General features: G+C 42.4%; 1 protein-coding gene across 1 annotated transcript in view; it reads left to right on the top strand.

The window, feature by feature from the left end:
- The window catches only part of LOC125714961 (neurexin-3a-like), a 280,661-nt gene extending 265,601 nt beyond the window's left edge, over positions 1–15,060 (top strand). Inside the window, 2 exon segments of the mRNA XM_048986129.1 lie at positions 10,190–10,204; positions 12,660–15,060. Coding sequence (XP_048842086.1) covers positions 10,190–10,204; positions 12,660–13,606 — 962 coding nt within the window. The 3' untranslated portion in view covers positions 13,607–15,060.
- Positions 15,061–17,863: the final 2,803 nt, after the last annotated feature.

The raw sequence follows: 17,863 nt of genomic DNA, 5'->3' as shown, positions 1-17,863 counted from the left end.
ACACAGAAATTCATAACGTCATGTAAACCCCCGATTCAGTTGACGTGGTGCATGATGTTTTCCGTTGTTGCTGTTGTTTGTCGGTTTTGTTTAGTTTTTTTTTCTTCATTGTGGGGGGGTGGGGGTGAGGCATACAGCATGTGTGGACATTTTTCCTCCGTTCTGGTGCCATTTTCGTTTTGCGTCCATGTGGTTTTCGGTTTCTTGAGGCTCCGTTTGCATTCCGTTGACATCTTCATCTGCCCATTTATCTACAATGAACACATCCCTCGTTCTTCCGCTTACATCTTGTTCCGCATGAATTTTTGGTGGTGAGCTTTTTTCCTCTTTATTTTTGATTTTTTTCTTTAAAGTATCTGTTCCATAGGCTCGTACTGAACATCCCCATTTTTGATTAACAAAGCAAAGAAAAAGGCAACAAAATCTTTTCTTGCCATCACCCTTTTTCAGCCTCTTGTGGGCGATCCTATTGTCTCAAGAAAGTTGTGTGAGAAAGTATGAGTCCCACCTCACCCACCCCCCCACCCCTAACGCCACCTACCCCTCTCCCATTGTCCCCAGCCGTTCTGCATTTAAACTCTTTTTTTTTTTTTAATGCAGATGGCATAAAAAGAATTTTATTGCCACAAAGTATATCTGTTTTTCTATTTTATTTGTTGATCTTAAGCAGTCATTTGTGGCATGCGATAATTGTAGCTTCTGCTAAACTAACTGAATCCCAGCCCCTGGTGATCTTGCCAGTGCATGGACTCTAAGTGTGCCCATCTTCTGTGCTGACTTCAGAAAGCTCTGCATTTAGGCTAAGCGCGCTGGTTTATGCTGTGTTCCCGCTCTCAGCTCGACCCCCTTAAGAGCAGTGTTCTCCTCCTCAGTGTTGTCTCTCCCTGTCTGTCTGTCTGTCTCTCTGTTACTTCCGCGTCCGTGCATTCCGTCTGTCTGTGTCCTGAACTGTCATATCGTGACACCGTTACTCAATTTTGTACGTAGCCCTGGAGGGGCCACAAACAGTTTTATTTTAATTATTTCATGCGCACGAAATACTAAATTGTGCGCACGGTTAAGCTTAACGTTCCCAAGAAATACTAAATCGAACACACGAAAAACCCCTAAAACGTGCGCAAGATTTTCTTCTTCCCATGCTCTCAATGTGCTATTTTCAGCTATCAGATAAATTACGTTGTGCTCACATTTTGGTTATCTGTGCCCGTAAAGGCAGATGCTGTCTTTGAGGCATGGTCAAGCCGTCCAGAAAACGATTGCAAAAAACCAGCATTGCGCTGGCAGATGTATTCGCTCAAATGTTTTTAATTAGACATCATATGACTCCCATTCCAATTTGAAAATGATGAACTATACCTGACAGTAGCCACACAGAGTTTTAATGGTAATGGTGAGTTTTAATGGGGTTACAGTGACTAAAACCTATATACTGTACAGGTAAATGGATATATTACTGATCCAATATCATTTTAACAATGCATAATATGTACTGCGTTCCAGCTTGGTCTTATTCTGCTAGATTTGACACGTCTGCACAAAGTATCAAACAATTCTATGGTAGTAATTAGGGGTTTTGGTCATCAGATTTTTAATAATGTGCATGGTAATAACCGATGTGCATCTCTGAGCCGTTATAATAATGCACAATGTCTCCAATTTTAGAATTATTCTTCTGTATTTTTAATGGACAAAAATTAGTCTTTGTGGTCATCAAGTTACCTTTGACACATTCATGATCAAGCAGTTTTCATAAATTTACCTTTTATTTTACTTAAATTATTTATTTACAGCTAGTGTTCACACACTATGGGTGGAAGGCTTGACCGCAGTCCTGGCTCCTGGATTTGCGGACACAAACTACCAGCAAAACCTAATTAATTTGTGAACTCAAAAGAGCAAATTGAAGAGCATGAAAAAAGTCTCACATTTTAGGGATTTTGTGAGCTTGAGTTAGTATTTTTTGATCATGTTAAACTAATTGTGCTCGCAAGTTAGTATATTCTACGCACAAAATACAAAAAATAATCTGTTTGTGGTCCATCCATGGCTCTATAGTTTTGTGAAGTGTCAGATGATCTCCCTGCTGCCACCCTTGAAGGAATTCTGTAAGAGGGTTCACGGTTAGCTGTGCATTTTTAAAACCAGAGGTTTATTGATTACTTGCTATGATTGAAATTTCGCTTCAGTTATTTTGTTTTCACTGGATTGACTCGTTAAATGTGTAATTGTAAGTATATGATATTCATCTGTTTTTACAAAACATGGTGACAGGCACCATCGTAATCCTTCAATTGATTTAATCCAGTCATAGCAGCTTTCAGTCTATCCCGAGGGACACTAGGTAGGAGATGCAGAGATGGGATGCCATTCAGTCACAAGCACTTCACTTTAGTAGATATCACACCAAAATGTTACTCAAATAGTAAACCAGTAAAATGCTACTCAAATAAAAGCAAAAGAAAATGTTTTTCTTTAAAGTACTTGAGTAAAAATTACTATACATTCAAATCTATTGATATTGCAAAAAGCAACCCATCCTTATTAATTCAAGCAACTCATCTTTATAAATTCACTCAAGACAGGTTTTAATATAACGTTGTAATTTACAGTGCAGCTCAATAAGGAAAACCGAGTCACATATTTTCTTTTAATTCAGAAAAAGCGGTGAAACTTGCCAGGCTTGCTGGCACAGATGAGCAGAATGACGTTTTTATTCTGTGGGAAACAAACTATCGATCTACGGGCCAGATTTAATAAAGAATTCTAAACATATGAGCCAACAACAAGCCTCTTCCTCCACTATGATAAATGGCTGATTGCCCAATGCAGTCATCGCCATTGTTTCAGTATTAGTTCTAGTACTGCTAACTTTGAAAAGTGATAAAGGTTAAATATCAGACAGCAATTTCTCTAACGTTTTGTTAATGTTCCGTTAACGTTAACCGAACGTTAATCCCATTGTGCATCTCAACATATTGTTCGTTCGGTGACGATATGTGATGCACAATAGGAATTATGCATTACATAATAAATGATTATTACATTATATATAATAAAGAAATATATTGCTCAAGAGTTTTCTGAGTGGAAAAAATTGTGGTTCATATTTTACCCAAAATCATGAAGTATTTGTACTTCGGTACTTTACATTTCTGGTTACAAGGCACACACATCAGACAGAATTCAGACGCAGTGCTCCTCCTAACCGCACATTTTTCATTGTAGGAGGAAACTCGCTCAAACACAGTGAAAACATGCAGACTTTGCATTCTGAGTGCCTCGGGTAGGACCTGAACCCCCCTAACCTGGAGGTGTGAGATTGCAGCATAACTAGCACTGTACCATATCAACAGAACCATCAATATAATTAATGTGTCGTTGTAAGCATGATTAATTCATTAAAAAAATTGCGCATTACATTTAAAAAACATCAAAAGGCTGATATCTCCTTGGTGATGTAACAATTAGGTCAGCTCTTTATTTCGCTATGGCTTATAGCTCTTTTCCCGGTTGTGTTTCAGAATGATTGGGATACGGCCGTGCTTAGGGGCTCCTTCAAACTGTGTTCCTCTGCTAAGCAGCTTAACGTATATCATTATTCAAATAATGACCCACGTTCCCATGCGTTCAGACTGGGTTGATATCAGCTCGTTCGTGAGCGGCGGTTAAAATTCAGGATCGCTGAGCACTTCCGAACTCTTTCATGTGACGTTTTGCATGGAGATGCCACGCCGGAAACGAAATTACATAGGTGTCACCTTTGATGTTGCTCGAAACGCAGAGTGGGGATGACTCAGCCTCGCTCGCCAGTTGAGACGTCTGTGATCTTGGAAACCATGAGGATTCGTAGAGCAGCTGGTCCTCTGGGCTCAATGAGCCAAGCTCACATGCCGTCCCTCTCACGACCGGCCTCACGCAAGCGCATCACGGCCCCTTGCGAGCGCGAGAAACAGCCGAGAGTCTGTCGCTGTCAGGGATCGTTCAGTACGTTTGTTTAATCGTGTTAGAAATCCTGTCCCTCCGACTCAATTGAGTTTTCTGGGGGAGGGCACAGCAGACGTAGGAATGAGATAATGCTCTTGTGCGACAGTGTCTGTTCCGCAGCGACGGGGGGTGGCATTTTGGGTTGCAGATATAGCATCTCATATGTAACAGCTGAATTGGATGCACAAAAGGAATGGAATAACAGACTCATCCTTAAGGACGGGGGGGTGGAGTGCTGGAAGTCGTCTAGAGGTCCCTCAGAGGACTTGCTGTCACTTTGGAACAAGCTCCACGTCGCGTTATTCAGCTGACACACATCGGGACCTATAAGCGTTGGGTTTAGCTGCCGCACAGATGCCAGAACGCCTGAAAATGCAAAGCGGTGCCTCCTCGGGAGGGATTTTCCCTGGGGGGTGTTGGGGAAGCGAGAAGGGCCACAGTTAGCATAGCGCAGTAGCTACTGTAGCCCGTCTTGGGAGAATCAGGTATCATCTGCCGTTCCAGCCCTGAGCACCGAATGCAAAAATCTTAATTAAAATACAGCGCTTTGCAAATGGGTGAAAGTGTAGACATTTTAAGCTGCGTTGATTGCTTGGGATAAAAGGGTTTGTTAATCAACCATTTAATATTAATATTAACGTAATTACGACTGGGGCGCTAGCTTCCCCTAGGGCCGGCTCTAGTTTAACCTTACTACGCTTTCAGCCCTCTGTGTGTTTACTGTGGGATTACGCTCTTGTTAATTATCCGCTCATGTCAATCTAAGTACCCGGTGTTCCTGGGAGGACATACATAGTATATGCGTGTATTCCGAGCGGAGGAATATTTCATGACATGGAGATACTTGCAGTGGAGTGCTGGCTTCTAGGCAGGAAGCTGGAGCCCGAACCGCAGTGAATTAATCAGCGTTGGCAGCTTTGGGGGAGATGCGTGCGCCCCAGCGGCCGCCCCCGCCACCGTAAATGTCGATTTTTCCGCTTCCGTATCACTCTAAAATTTCCGATTTATTTTGGTAGCGGGAACACAGGCAGCTAGTTCACTTCCCGATGATGCACTCGGGGCTTGACGTGCAACCAAAGCTCGTCGACATGCTTTGGATGGGAACGGCTCTGGACCGTGCCAGTGTGACTGCTAAGGGTGCAGCGGTCAGGGAGGTTAAAGCGCTTTTTTCAGCGCTTTCATAAAATAATAATAATATGTTTAAATGAAGGAAAAACAACTTTAAGTTTAACCTTAAGTTCTTACGGCTTAAAAATAAGATAATTTGTATTTATACTGGTAGAAACAGTTATGGCTGTAGTGACTTTGTAGAGAATTTTATTCAGGCGGTCTGAAACAAACATGTCCCGTTTACATGAATACTGTAGCTGTACCTCTTAAATACAGAGATGTGACACATGGATGGATGTGCCCCACACGATGAATGCAGCTGCTTCACATTCCCCTGCACATCATTGGAATGGCTCATGTCTGCTTCAATCCTGAGACACTAATCAACCTGTGTTAGCAAAATTATACAAATGATTTTCAACATACAAGGGACGAGTTTGATTATTCTTTTCCTTACTTACTCCACTATTATTATTATTATTAGTAGTAGTAGTAGTAGTAGTATTGTATTTTATTTAGTTTTTCTGTTTATAATATTTTAAACATTTTGAGTAGGGCCCACTGATTGCATGTTACAGAAGTGTGGTGACTTATAGCTCTGATGTGACACTGGCAGGTTTTCCAGTGAGAGGTGGGTGAATCGGAAGGGCTCGCCTCGCAAATCGGCGCAGCGCCGCCTGAGTTAGCGGGTGCAGACTCTGCTCCCACCCCCTTTATTCTGCGCTTATGGAGGGGGAAACCGAGTGGAAAAAATAAGGGGGGAAGATGGTTGGGCAGCTGAGAGAAGAACACAGCAGACAAAGGCTGTGGCTGGGAGGGCGTTTTTTTTTTTTTTTAAGATAAAAGGACATTGTGTCCAAGAATTCATTCACACCTCAGAGGAAAACGAGTCCATCAGCCCGGGACGGCCGCTTGATTCACGCTGAAAAATGAGCTCAGCCGCCGATCGATAGCAGAGGAGACAGACGAGAGTCGGGTGCATGCCATGGCGGTGACACTCGGAAGGTGTGTGTGCCTCACGTCGTGTGTAAAGACTCGTAGCTACAGAGAGGAAGGCAGCATATCCGGACATGGTAACTTTACCCCCCAGAATGAAAGAGAACAGGCGAGCTGCAGGCCCAGCGAGCTAATGCCGTTTGATGTAGAATATTTACGTAAATTCATTTGTTGTTATGGACACACAGGTTTGACCTCCAGTGCTGGTGCCAGTCAGGTGCTAATTAAAAAGTATTCTGGGAGATGGCCACCCCCCAGGAGAGCATCACTGGGATAAGCGTCTGACGCACATTAGATTACAGCGATACCTCCATCCTTCTTCTGCACATCAGCCTTAATTTTGAATGACGGCTTCAAGGAAGCACTCCCATTTTTCATTACTTACACAATTTCCCGTTCATTTCAGCTTGAAATTTGTCTCAGAAAACGTATGACATTTAAATTTACCGAGCAGAAGGTCTTAATTCCGCTTATTATCAGCGCGAGCTCCACACGGGCAGAAAGGCGGCTGCGAGCATGTTATTTTTAAACTTCTTGTGCTTTGACACTCTGTTCACACTGTATCCTCGGGCTGTTTCTGTAACGCAGTCCAGCTGAGGTCTCCGAGATTATTATGTAAACTCATTTGCTACTGACAACCATAGCAATTGCATGAATTGTCAACACGACGTGGTTGCAGAATCAAAGCTAATTAACACATCTAAAAATCACACATAATAAATGCGTAAATTATTAACTGTGTGCGTTGGAGAAGCAGTGATTAGATTTCGCTAAAAATATACAAATGCTGCATGTGTACACAGTCATTCTTGTGTATGTTAGACAACAGAAAACACATAATGCTCAATTGAGAAAGAGGAGGTCGTCCAAAGATGGCTGTATCTCAACGCTGACAAATGGAAAGGCGTAAGATGAACTGAGCCCTGACAGAGTGTCCTACAGCATCAGCATATAACATTTTGGGTTCTTTTGTTAGTAGGCTTACTAAAGGCAGATGTAAGGTTCTACTGTTAGGAGGCTTACCTAGGGCAGATGTAGGGTTCTACTGTTAGTAAGCTGACCTAAGGCAGATGTAGGGTTCTACTGTTAGTAGGCTGACCTAAGGCAGATGTAAGGTTCTACTGTTAGTAGACTGACTAAAGGCAGATGTAAGGTTCTACTGTTAGGAGGCTGACCTAGGGCAGATGTAGGGTTCTACTATTAGGAGGCTGACCTAAGGCAGATGTAGGGTTCTACTGTTAGTAGGCTGACCTAAGGCAGATGTAAGGTTCTACTGTTAGTAGACTGACTAAAGGCAGATGTAAGGTTCTACTGTTAGGAGGCTGACATAAGGCAGATGTAGGGTTCTACTGTTAGTAAGCAGACCTAAGGCAGATGTAGGGTTCTACTGTTAGTAAGCTGACCTAAGGCAGATGTAGGGTTCTACTGTTAGTAAGCTGACCTAAGGCAGATGTAGGGGTCTAATGTTAGTAGGCTGACCTAAGGCAGATGTAAGGTTCTACTGTTAGTAGACTGACTAAAGGCAGATGTAAGGTTCTACTGTTAGGAGGCTGACCTAAGGCAGATGTAGGGTTCTACTGTTAGGAGGCTGACCTAAGGCAGATGTAAGGTTCTACTGTTAGGAGGCTGACCTAAGGCAGATGTAGGGTTCTACTGTTAGTAGGCTGACCTAAGGCAGATGTAGGGTTCTACTGTTAGTAGGCTGACCTAAGGCAAATGTAAGGTTCTACTGTTAGGAGGCTGACCTAAGGCAGATGTAGGGTTCTACTGTTAGTAAGCTTACTAAAGGCAGATGTAGGGTTCTACTGTTAGTAAGCTTACTAAAGGCAGATGTAGGGTTCTACTGTAGCCTACTAAAGGGAAATGCATTTTGATTCTTAAATTTTGATTCCTCACAAAAAATGCTGTAAACAAATAAATTGGACAGTAAATTAAGATCAAAGAAATATGGGCAACATCCATCCATTTTCCACAAACGGTAAGGTGTCGAGGTGCAATTATTAAAGCGCTAAAGTGTACAATAAAAAGCTCCTACTTCTCAAAGGAATGTGGGGGTCTCTTCTAAACATGGTTTTTCAAAAGCTGAAAGAATAATCACTTTATCTTTAGTGAGCCAAAAACACAGATACACACACACAAACACAGAATCGATGTTAATTAGTTTTCACCTGAATACCTTGTTCAGAAGTGGCCCGGTTGCTGGTCCCACTGTAGCAGCCATCAGCGCGGCGGGGCCCGGTCAGGCAGAGGTCGGCCGCCTTGTTGCCTGTGACGCGACAAACATTAACACTGTGTGCCCTCTTGTGGAATTCCGACAAATTAATTCGTCTGAGCTGTTCAACTGAAGGCTGCAATGAGTTCTAGTAGAAATTTGACCTCAAATGCTATGAATTGCACTTTTAATAAAAAGGCTTTAAATATTAAAACCAGGCATGGTTTCAGGAATAATGATACCCAATTCAAGGAAATCTAAAGTTAAAGATGACTGATTGGGCTGCACGTTCAGACTGCGGAGGGGCCACCATACCCCCCTGCGCCTTGGTTGAACATCTCTGACCTTCTCCTTTTATCTCCTCTCTGACCTCTTTGCCCCAGCTTGCCGTGATGTTCTTCTACTTTCCCTAAATGCAACTTACTTAAAGCATGCGTTAACCTCTTGCAGTAAAGTAACCCATTCCCAACCGAGTTCCTCTGCGACTCAGACTGCACGCCTGTTACGTGTTTCAAACTACTAATAAAATATATATTGGAAACTACTAATCACAGATATATTTGTCTTTGAAACACATGACCGAGGTGATAGTTGCCAAAATAACTATCCCTCCTGACTGTGTCTGTGGTAGTCTGTGCCATTTGGGTGTCTCTCTATTATAGTCTGTACCATTTGGGTGTCTCTATTATAGTCTGTGTAAATTTATCACTGCTTTTGTACTTTCTTGTCTTGGGATTTTATTTCTGTTGTACTATATACACACTGTACATATCTATGTATTATATATACTTAATGTATATAATGCATATTTATGTTGTCATAATTTTCTAAATTGACAATCTGTTTGATATTGTTTAAAAATGTCTGAATAAGCTGAAAATTACACTGAAAATCAGCACGAGAGGAGGTTCTTCCTTTTGCGTATTTCTTTCATGGACTTGCGACTCCTTCACCGACTGTCTGTGAGTCAATGCTAGAGCGTCAGCTGAAGCGACACATTGCAGTTTGCCCATGTGACCCGTAATTCTGACCGGACAAATGCAAACATGCCCAAAATTGTTCTATTAAAAAGAGAAAGAGAACGAAAAAAAAAGAATTTCACATCTCTGTCGGTGAAGGGGTTCCCGATGTGTCTCTGCTCTGACCCGGATTTTGTTTTTTTTTTTGGTCCCAATGATTTTCTGGAAACCTTGAAAGTTATTTGAGTGATACTGAAACTGATTTGAACTGCATGGCGAATAAGTTGCAGTTTAGGGTTTGTGAGTTCGTCAGTGTTAGAGTTATGTTCTTTCTTTTGTGGATGGGCATGTATATGCTCATTGTTTGTGTGTTCCCATCCCTTCCTTACAGCCAAAAGCTCTAATGCCGCCCGACCGCTTGGTACTGCCCATACATGGACATGGCGACTGACATACACATTCACTCCCCTCATTTTCATTTCCTATGTAGTCTGTTTGTAGGCCCGACCCCCTCCCCCCCCATCCCAGCCCCCCCCCATGCAGTCTTTCGATATGTACAGCCATCCTCTAAAACTAAAAATCAAAATGAAAGCTATTAAAAAAAGAGAAATTATAAGACTGCAGATATTTATTAAGAAAAACAGAGCTAATCTATCCAAGCAGAAGTTATAGATTTTTTTGTATTTATGAAAAGAGATAATAATTTAAAGAAAAAAAAATTGAAGTGAAATTTATTTTTCATGTTATGTGGCGTGGATGTATGTGTTGTTGCCTCCCTGTATCATATTGTCTATTACATGAGGAATACAATTGCTAAAATCAGTCCAGCTCCAGTTTAATTCTATTTGTCCAAGAGCATTCTTACACAACTTTCTTTGTACATTTTTTTCTTCATGCCAAAAACATGCGGGCAATTTGTTGATGTAAGTTGATGACCACTGTGGTATGTTTTCGCCTTTCCATTACTATTTTTGGAGGCTGTTTATTATTTTCCAACTGCCTTTTTTAAGAGTGTTTTTTTTTTTTAAACGTTTTTTTTTTCAGTAAAATTACTAATCCCTTTTTTGAATAGATCTAACTGTGCCTTTGGTTTGCAAATGTCTAACGCCTGCTGTAATGTTGTGAGGACTGAATGATATCTGCGATTGTTGTTGTTGATTTGTTTATTCTGCATTGGTTTCCTTGTTATTTTGAATGGCATTGATGTTTAGTGTCCTCGATTGGCCAGCCCTTGCAGTTTATACATACTGATATGTATGGACATGGCCTCCACGGACCACTCTTTCCGCAGCTTCAACAGTCAGCTGAATGTTTAGGGACCAGCTGAATGCTGAGTGTCTTTAGGTGATACGTACGCAGACGTACGCATGCATCTTTACTGAGGAGCGGAGGCACCGCGATGCTCTCATCCGGAGCCTGCATCTGCGGAACTGCAGCTTAAAGGGGAAATTCCACTGTAATATACATCCAGAATTTTATCACCCGTTCCTGTACAGGGAATCATAGTAGCAATTAAACCATTTTGGAATTGTTTTTCCTAGAGACCTATGCTCTGAAAATTGAATTTTACTAAATTCAAGTTACATTTATTGATAATAGTGATCAGGAAGTGTCTAGCTATTGAAAAGATCAGGGGTTAGTTGAACTCTACCTGAGGCTTCGCTTTTCGTTTTGAAGGAAGATTGAAATCGGGGTTAAAATACTCGGGGCTAGACTTGAAATACTCGGGGCTAGACTTGAAATACTTGGGGTTAGACTTAAAATACTCGGGGCTAGACTTGAAATACTCGGGGCTAGACTTGAAATACTCGGGGCTAGACTTGAAATACTCGGGGCTAGACTTGAAATACTTGGGGTTAGACTTAAAATACTCGGGGCTAGACTTGAAATACTCGGGGCTAGACTTGAAATACTCAGGGCTATAGCGCCAAGTGATCGGACCTAACAGCACCTGCAATAGTGATGAGCAGTATCTCCTGCATGCAGCACAGTATTCATGTATAGGCACATTTGCATTAAAGCCGAAGTCTTCCCTGCAGTTTTCTGCGGTTATGTCTAGCTTTCACTTATATTCTTGGTACTGTAAGCAGGGAGAGGTAAACGGTCCAGGTGAAGGCAAATTGTCCACTGGGATCGTGGTTTACTGGGGCTTGTGAGAAGCACATAAAAGCTTGTTATGTTCTCATCAGATTTTTGAGTAATCATTTGGTTCTTCCCCAGTTACCTGTACAAGCACCAAGGTATTAGTGCTGTGGATTTCCCTTTTAAGTCTAGTTTACTGAATCCAGCTGAAACACCAAACACTTTTCTTCAGACACGTTGCAAACCTTAATTTTAAATGTGATTACTGTCGACACAATCTCTATTTATTGTTAAACATTAAAATTTTCTACACGGAATCTGACTAATATATTAATATATTGCTAATAAATATCTTAAATACTTGTATGCATTACACATTTAGTGTATCAAGCATTTGTAGATATTTCTACTTAACACAATTTGTACCAAAACCGCGTATTTGTATCCATACAGAATGTGAGAGTATGATTCAGTCCTTTCTTATATTATTTGTTGCTGTTTGGTCAGAAGGTAGCATATTATTTACCATTATTTTATTGCTACATGTCATCATTGAAACGATTTAAGCAAAAAAGGCTGATTTGCTACCGTCAGTCATGGGCACACATCTTCAGATTCTCCCGGACACCCAGCCGTCGGTTGTGTAGAGATGAACATTCAGTTGCTGTTGAACTGCTAAGCAGCATCCCGCCATCTTGGTAGCTGTATAAAAAAAAATAATTGTCTCAAAAGTTAAAAGGCTAGAGGTCAGGGGCTTTTGGGGAGCCAGCTGACCATAGGGTTAAGGAGCACGGGAACGGTGAGCGACCCTGCTCCCATGAAGTGATACCGTGTGAATTTAGACGCAAGCTCCGCCTCCTTTTCCCTTTTAGCATTACCAGCTAACAGTAAGGCATGCACCAGTGACCATGCTCTGCACTGAATACTGACTGTAGTGCTAGATCATTAATTAGTCCATTGATTACGGGTCGTTGATAGAGTCACAATTGTGGACTCTACCTGGCAGTCCGGCCTCACATCCTAATCTCAGCTTCCTGGCAGGATGGCGCAGGGTAGGCTGGCTCCCCCTTGCGTAGCCCTTGAAGCCTTTTGACAAATTAAATTTGTTTGTTTGACCCTTTCGTTCGTTTCGTTTGAGTATTGTTTCGTTTCAGTCATAAAATGCTCCTTCTTTTCTAGACGAATATACAGTTAATATGTGACTTATTTTTCTGTTTGTTATTTTATCAGTGTTTATTTCTGTGGCAGTTTTTAATGTGAGCTACCGAGTGCTGCCTGGTTTTAACGTTTCCTGTTTTCTGTCTCTTCAATCCTAGGAGGGGAGTTAATCATCCCCATTCATATGGAAGAGCCCATAGACATCCCTCCCCTAGTTACTCGTGCACCTTCCATTCCTCCCCCCTCAACCCTTCACCCTGTCCATACCATTATTGAGAGCACCAAAGATTCCCTGTCCACGGCCCCTGAGGCGAGGTTACCTTGCTTGTCGGACCAAGGCAGCGATGATTGTGATGATGATGATGGTGATGATGATGATGGCTTGGTGATATCAGGGTTTGGCTCTGGGGAAGCATTCGACTCTAGCCTGCCCCCTACTGATGATGAGGATCTTTACACCACCTTCTCCCTGGTCACAGATAAGACCTTATCCACGTCGGCATTTGAAGGTGGCTACAAAGCTCACGCGCCCAAGTGGGAAACAAAGGACTTTAGACCTAGCAAGGCATCTGAATTGGGCAGGACTAGCACCACGTCCCATTACCCTGCGATAGGGGGCGCCACCGCTCGCGCCTCCACACCCCGGGCGCCGCCCAAACTGCCCGCGGGGAAAATGAACAACCGAGAGCTAAAACCACAGCCCGACGTGGTCCTACTCCCACTGCCCACCTCCTTCGAGTCGGACAGCACGAAGCCTAGGGGCCCACTGAACACATCCCCCATGTTCCGCGACGTTCCCACCGCCAGCCCCACCGAGCCAAGCGTCCGACGGGTGCCGGGGGCCTCCGAGGTGGTCCGCGAGTCCAGCAGCACCACCGGCATGGTGGTGGGCATCGTGTCGGCAGCAGCCCTGTGCATTCTCATCCTCCTGTATGCCATGTATAAGTACAGAAACAGAGACGAGGGCTCCTACCAGGTGGACGAGACGAGAAACTACATCAGCAATTCGGCGCAGACTAACGGCGCCGTGGTGAAGGACAAGCAGCAAGGCGCCAAAAGCGCCGGCAAGAAACCGAAAGACAAGGACAAGGAGTATTATGTGTAAAATTTGACCACAAAGACATGCTGTCGAAAGACACTGCGAAACCTTCAGCTCTTGGGAAGTTAAACCTAAAGGCGAGAACGGACTGCAGCATCAGCGGACACTATGAAGTGCTGTACCATAAAGCACACTTACAAACTGTAAGAACTTCAAGAAGGGTTAGAGCATCACCGGTGGCGACATTCTTCTGTCCGGTCGGAGGAGTTATCCGTGTAGATACTTCACCGCTGCTTCGTGATCCTAAGTGAATCTGAATGGTACGTGATCCTTGGTGTGAACCTTGTTCATTGTAACCCTGTGAAAGAGAATTTTGGCCATTTTCAGCATGTGTGTGACATTTCGCTGGTGTCTTTACAAGAGTGGGGCGGAAAAAAAACAGATCGTTGCAAAACAAAAAGAAAAACGGTACCTTTTTTGCCATAAAAAAATGACAACTTTGCATCGTTTCTACATTACAAGGTGTGGTGTCTTATAATTTTTCTTGCTCTGTGCAAAAAAAAAAAAAACGCAATGTATCAAAGGATGAATAAGAGTGAGAGAGATGTGTGAAAGCTATGCAATAGTCTTACAGCACTGTTGCCCAAATTAAGTTGTCTCTTGTAAACGTTCAGCTGTGGAGAGGAGCTGTCCTTCCTTTCCTCACCTTGGGAAACGAAAGTGTCTCATTGTAATGCATGCTGTCCAGATGCTATGGAGTGTTTGACCTCGCTTGAACAGACCTACCAGGCCAAACTGACCATCATCAGAGCAACCGCTTCCTTCAACTTTATTTATTCATGCCAGCAACAACAAAATGTCCTGAAAGGTAGATGACTTTGAGTAGTATATGTTTCCATATTTTACAACATTATTTTTCTTTCTTAATTTTTTTTTATTTACATAGCTGCTAGGAGAAATGACACGTTGTCTGATGGAAGACTGCTATAGTTCTTCAACACTCTTACCAATGTTTAAATGGAAATAATTCTAATGTGGAAGGTGTGAACATTATCTGTTGTCACAGTCAGCTGTGTCAAACAACAAATTTGTTTACATATTTTATTACGTTATAGCTGTTGTACTTTGTAGGTTGATATTGTACATAACATTTGTTTTATTTTCGTTTTTTTTTTAGTAATTTTACTGTACAGACTGATTATTTGGATAACCAATGTATTTCAAGAAGAAAAACAAAATTGTTCTGTGAGATAAATACAGGAGCAACTAAAATATATACGTATTTTGTAAAGAGAGGGGGAAAAACTACTTTTAGGTTAGCGCTTGAATCGTCCTGGCTGATATTTTAAGTCGCATGAATATTTGACTACTGGAAGTTGTCAACCAAGTAAGAAAAGCCCTTTTCAGCTGTATTGAGGGCTTCATTGTTATCAGTTGATTTAATGTTTTTTTTTCTTTTGTTTTGTTTAGTTTTGTTTCGAAATTGACTACCAAGCCTACAATAAAGAGAGATTATGATGGATGCTGGTGCACGGTTCAGTCAGCCCACTGAGGTGATTTTGCTACAGCCACAGCCGCACGACTCACCTCTGCCACGTGTAACCGGTCTCCTTTTAGCCTTCTATCATGTTTTAAATTGGTTATTTTGCAGCATCTTGCGGCAGCTTTACGTCACTCATCGTTTTGCTCAATGTGTGCAGACCTTATTTTTTAACAAAAAAATAGTCTCTTTTGTTTTAGCTCGTTTTGTTTTTTTTAATTAGGTCAATGTGTATATTTATTTTGATTTGTGTCAGATGCGCCCTTTTAATTTGTCATTTCTTTTTTTGTTTGTTTTAATGGTTGAGGTTATGCTTAGCAATAAAATGTTCCAACAGACGTACTCAGCTGGGTGTCTGAGGTGCCGCTTGTCTGAAGCTGGAGTGCGCAAGCCTGAAGTGGATGTTAAACAGGTTCGGATTTAAACCATCGAGTCAGGAAGATAATTTCCCTGCCAAACCCCTGCTAATGTATCACGATCCTTTTCATTTTCATAGGTCAATGTTTTTCATTATCCAACAAAATATCCGGATTGCAAAAAAATGGTTTCGGGTGTCATGGAATTTCGCAGCACTGTTTTCAGCACTATTTCAGTTCCTACTTGGCGTAACCTTCTTGAGTGAAACATTTTAAGCCTCTTGTTATGGTTTCAAAGGTTATTTTTTCATCATAGCTGAAATTCCTGTAATAATAGCTGCAGTACTATACTTCAGAGAGTTACAGCCTGAATCTGTAGTCAGCAAAGTATATCGGCTGTAAAAAGAATGATTATAGCTTTATATAAAAAGGTGTAGACATAGAATTTATTATTTTGTGGAATATTTATATATAAATTAATTAGCCTAAAAAACTAACAAAAAGCTAAAAAAATAAAAAAGCTTCATTTCACTAACAAAATCTTTTCTAAAAAAATTTTGCTCTTTATGGGGGAAAATAACCTCACATTCAAACAACGACAGGAAAATTCAGCAGATGTGATGACATCACTGCCCTGCATGCCATCTGAGGCTGCGGTTCCTTCCATTGCTGTGGGATTGGCTGCTGTGGCCTGTGTGACGCTGGGCGCTATGAAAACTTTCATATCTGTCAGCGCTGTTGTCTGCAGCATCATGTTGCTGTACACAGTGTGCTCAGGCTTTTCACGCTACATTAACAGTTTTTACAGTTGTTTGTATACTGTAACACCCTGGACGTTTTTACTTTACATTTCATAAGTCTTTTCATTTACTTGAGAAAGCCGTCCCTAAACCTAAGGGCTGGGGGTCAACTGAGAACCATTTCAGGCTTGTACAGCTGCCCGGAATTGAAACTCCACGTCAATCTCCGGAAGTTTTCTGTGCTGCCTAGAAATTCCTGTGTACAGTCAATAACCTGCACTTCCACAACAATTCAGAGTGCTGCTTACTGACGAAAATCCCCCTTTTCATGCAGCGAGCCTAATTGCGATAGATTTAATGGTAGAAGCAAATGCGTTTAGCTCTTGGTTCATCAGAAACTCGCAGTTAGATTAAGCAAAAAATAATTTGGCAGCAAAACAGCCATGTGTTCACATTTGCATTTGTAACAGTCATGTCATGATGACGCTCTGAAATCCCATCGGAAAGCCCCGCCTGGCGATTCAGCAAATCTCACGGCAAACACACGCGTCTGGCAGCGACGCGGGCAAGCGGACGTGAGAAACTGTGGCGAGGCTGCAGACATCCAGTCGGATCTTTATATTCAGCGGGCGATGATCCGTCCACATTACTCGTAGCGTGGTGTCAAGTGCAGGTTGAGAGGTGGCTGATTATGTGGAAATTCTATTAACTGCAGGAGAAGTAGCAGCTGGCAGACCAGGAGGTCAAAGGCGTCTATGAGTCACGCGCTTTAACATTGAGCCTGAGCTGCATCCGTTCATGAACAGCTGTCAGTAAATGAAACGTAAAGCGTGTGAAGCGTGTGTTCCTGTGTCCGGTAGGGTTGTGTAGAAAGAGGGGGGTAATGTGCTCTCCCACCGCAATCCCCCCTAAGAAACCCCCACTACCACCACCACTGTCTGCGGCACCCTTCCTTCCAGCGCGACATCACTGGATTGTCCCGCCAGCTGGCTTAATCGATCTGGGACCATGCCGATTCCCTGGTAATAAAGCGTGCCGGCAAGACTTGACAGCCGTGAGCCGGCCAGCGAGCTCCCTGCGACAGACAGCTCCAGCCTCTCTCCACTCGATTAAATCTTCCAGGCATCCCTTTGCCCACCCCATGAAAAGACAGGAGAGGGCCAGAGGGAGGGATGGTCATGACCCAAGCCTCTCTGAACCTTTATTAAACTTAAAAGATGACTGTGTGTCCATGGGCAGTCTGTATAGAATCCATATTGTGCTATAAATACAGACATTTATTTCCTGTATGCAGCGTTGAAAATTGCGCTTGCATTATAATGCAGCGTGGTGCATTATAATTGGATTTAACTTGCATGTTTTAGGTTAAACTCCTTAGAGAGCGTCTGCTGTTGTACAATTCAGCGGTTTCTTTATAAATACCCATCTGGATTTTAGAGTAAACACACGTGGATGTCTTCCCAGAAGAGGAAGCTCATTTTAATTACGTACCTTGTTTGCCTTTTTTTACTGTCCTCTAGGTACAACAGCGACCTAGTAAACATGATCGCATATTTTAAAGTGCCATATCCTTGAAATGGCTGATGAGAATGGGAAGAATTCCAGGTGTTTGGATTTCCTGGACGAGCTTGTGAAGAGAATGTGCCTGGGCTGTACGAGATATTGGCTAAAAATGTGTAGATATCCA

The sequence above is a fragment of the Brienomyrus brachyistius genome, chromosome 19 (assembly GCF_023856365.1).
Source record: "Brienomyrus brachyistius isolate T26 chromosome 19, BBRACH_0.4, whole genome shotgun sequence".
Lineage (NCBI taxonomy): Eukaryota > Metazoa > Chordata > Actinopteri > Osteoglossiformes > Mormyridae > Brienomyrus > Brienomyrus brachyistius.
The sequence above is the reverse complement of the archived record's forward strand: the minus strand, read 5'-3'. Positions and strand labels throughout refer to the sequence as shown.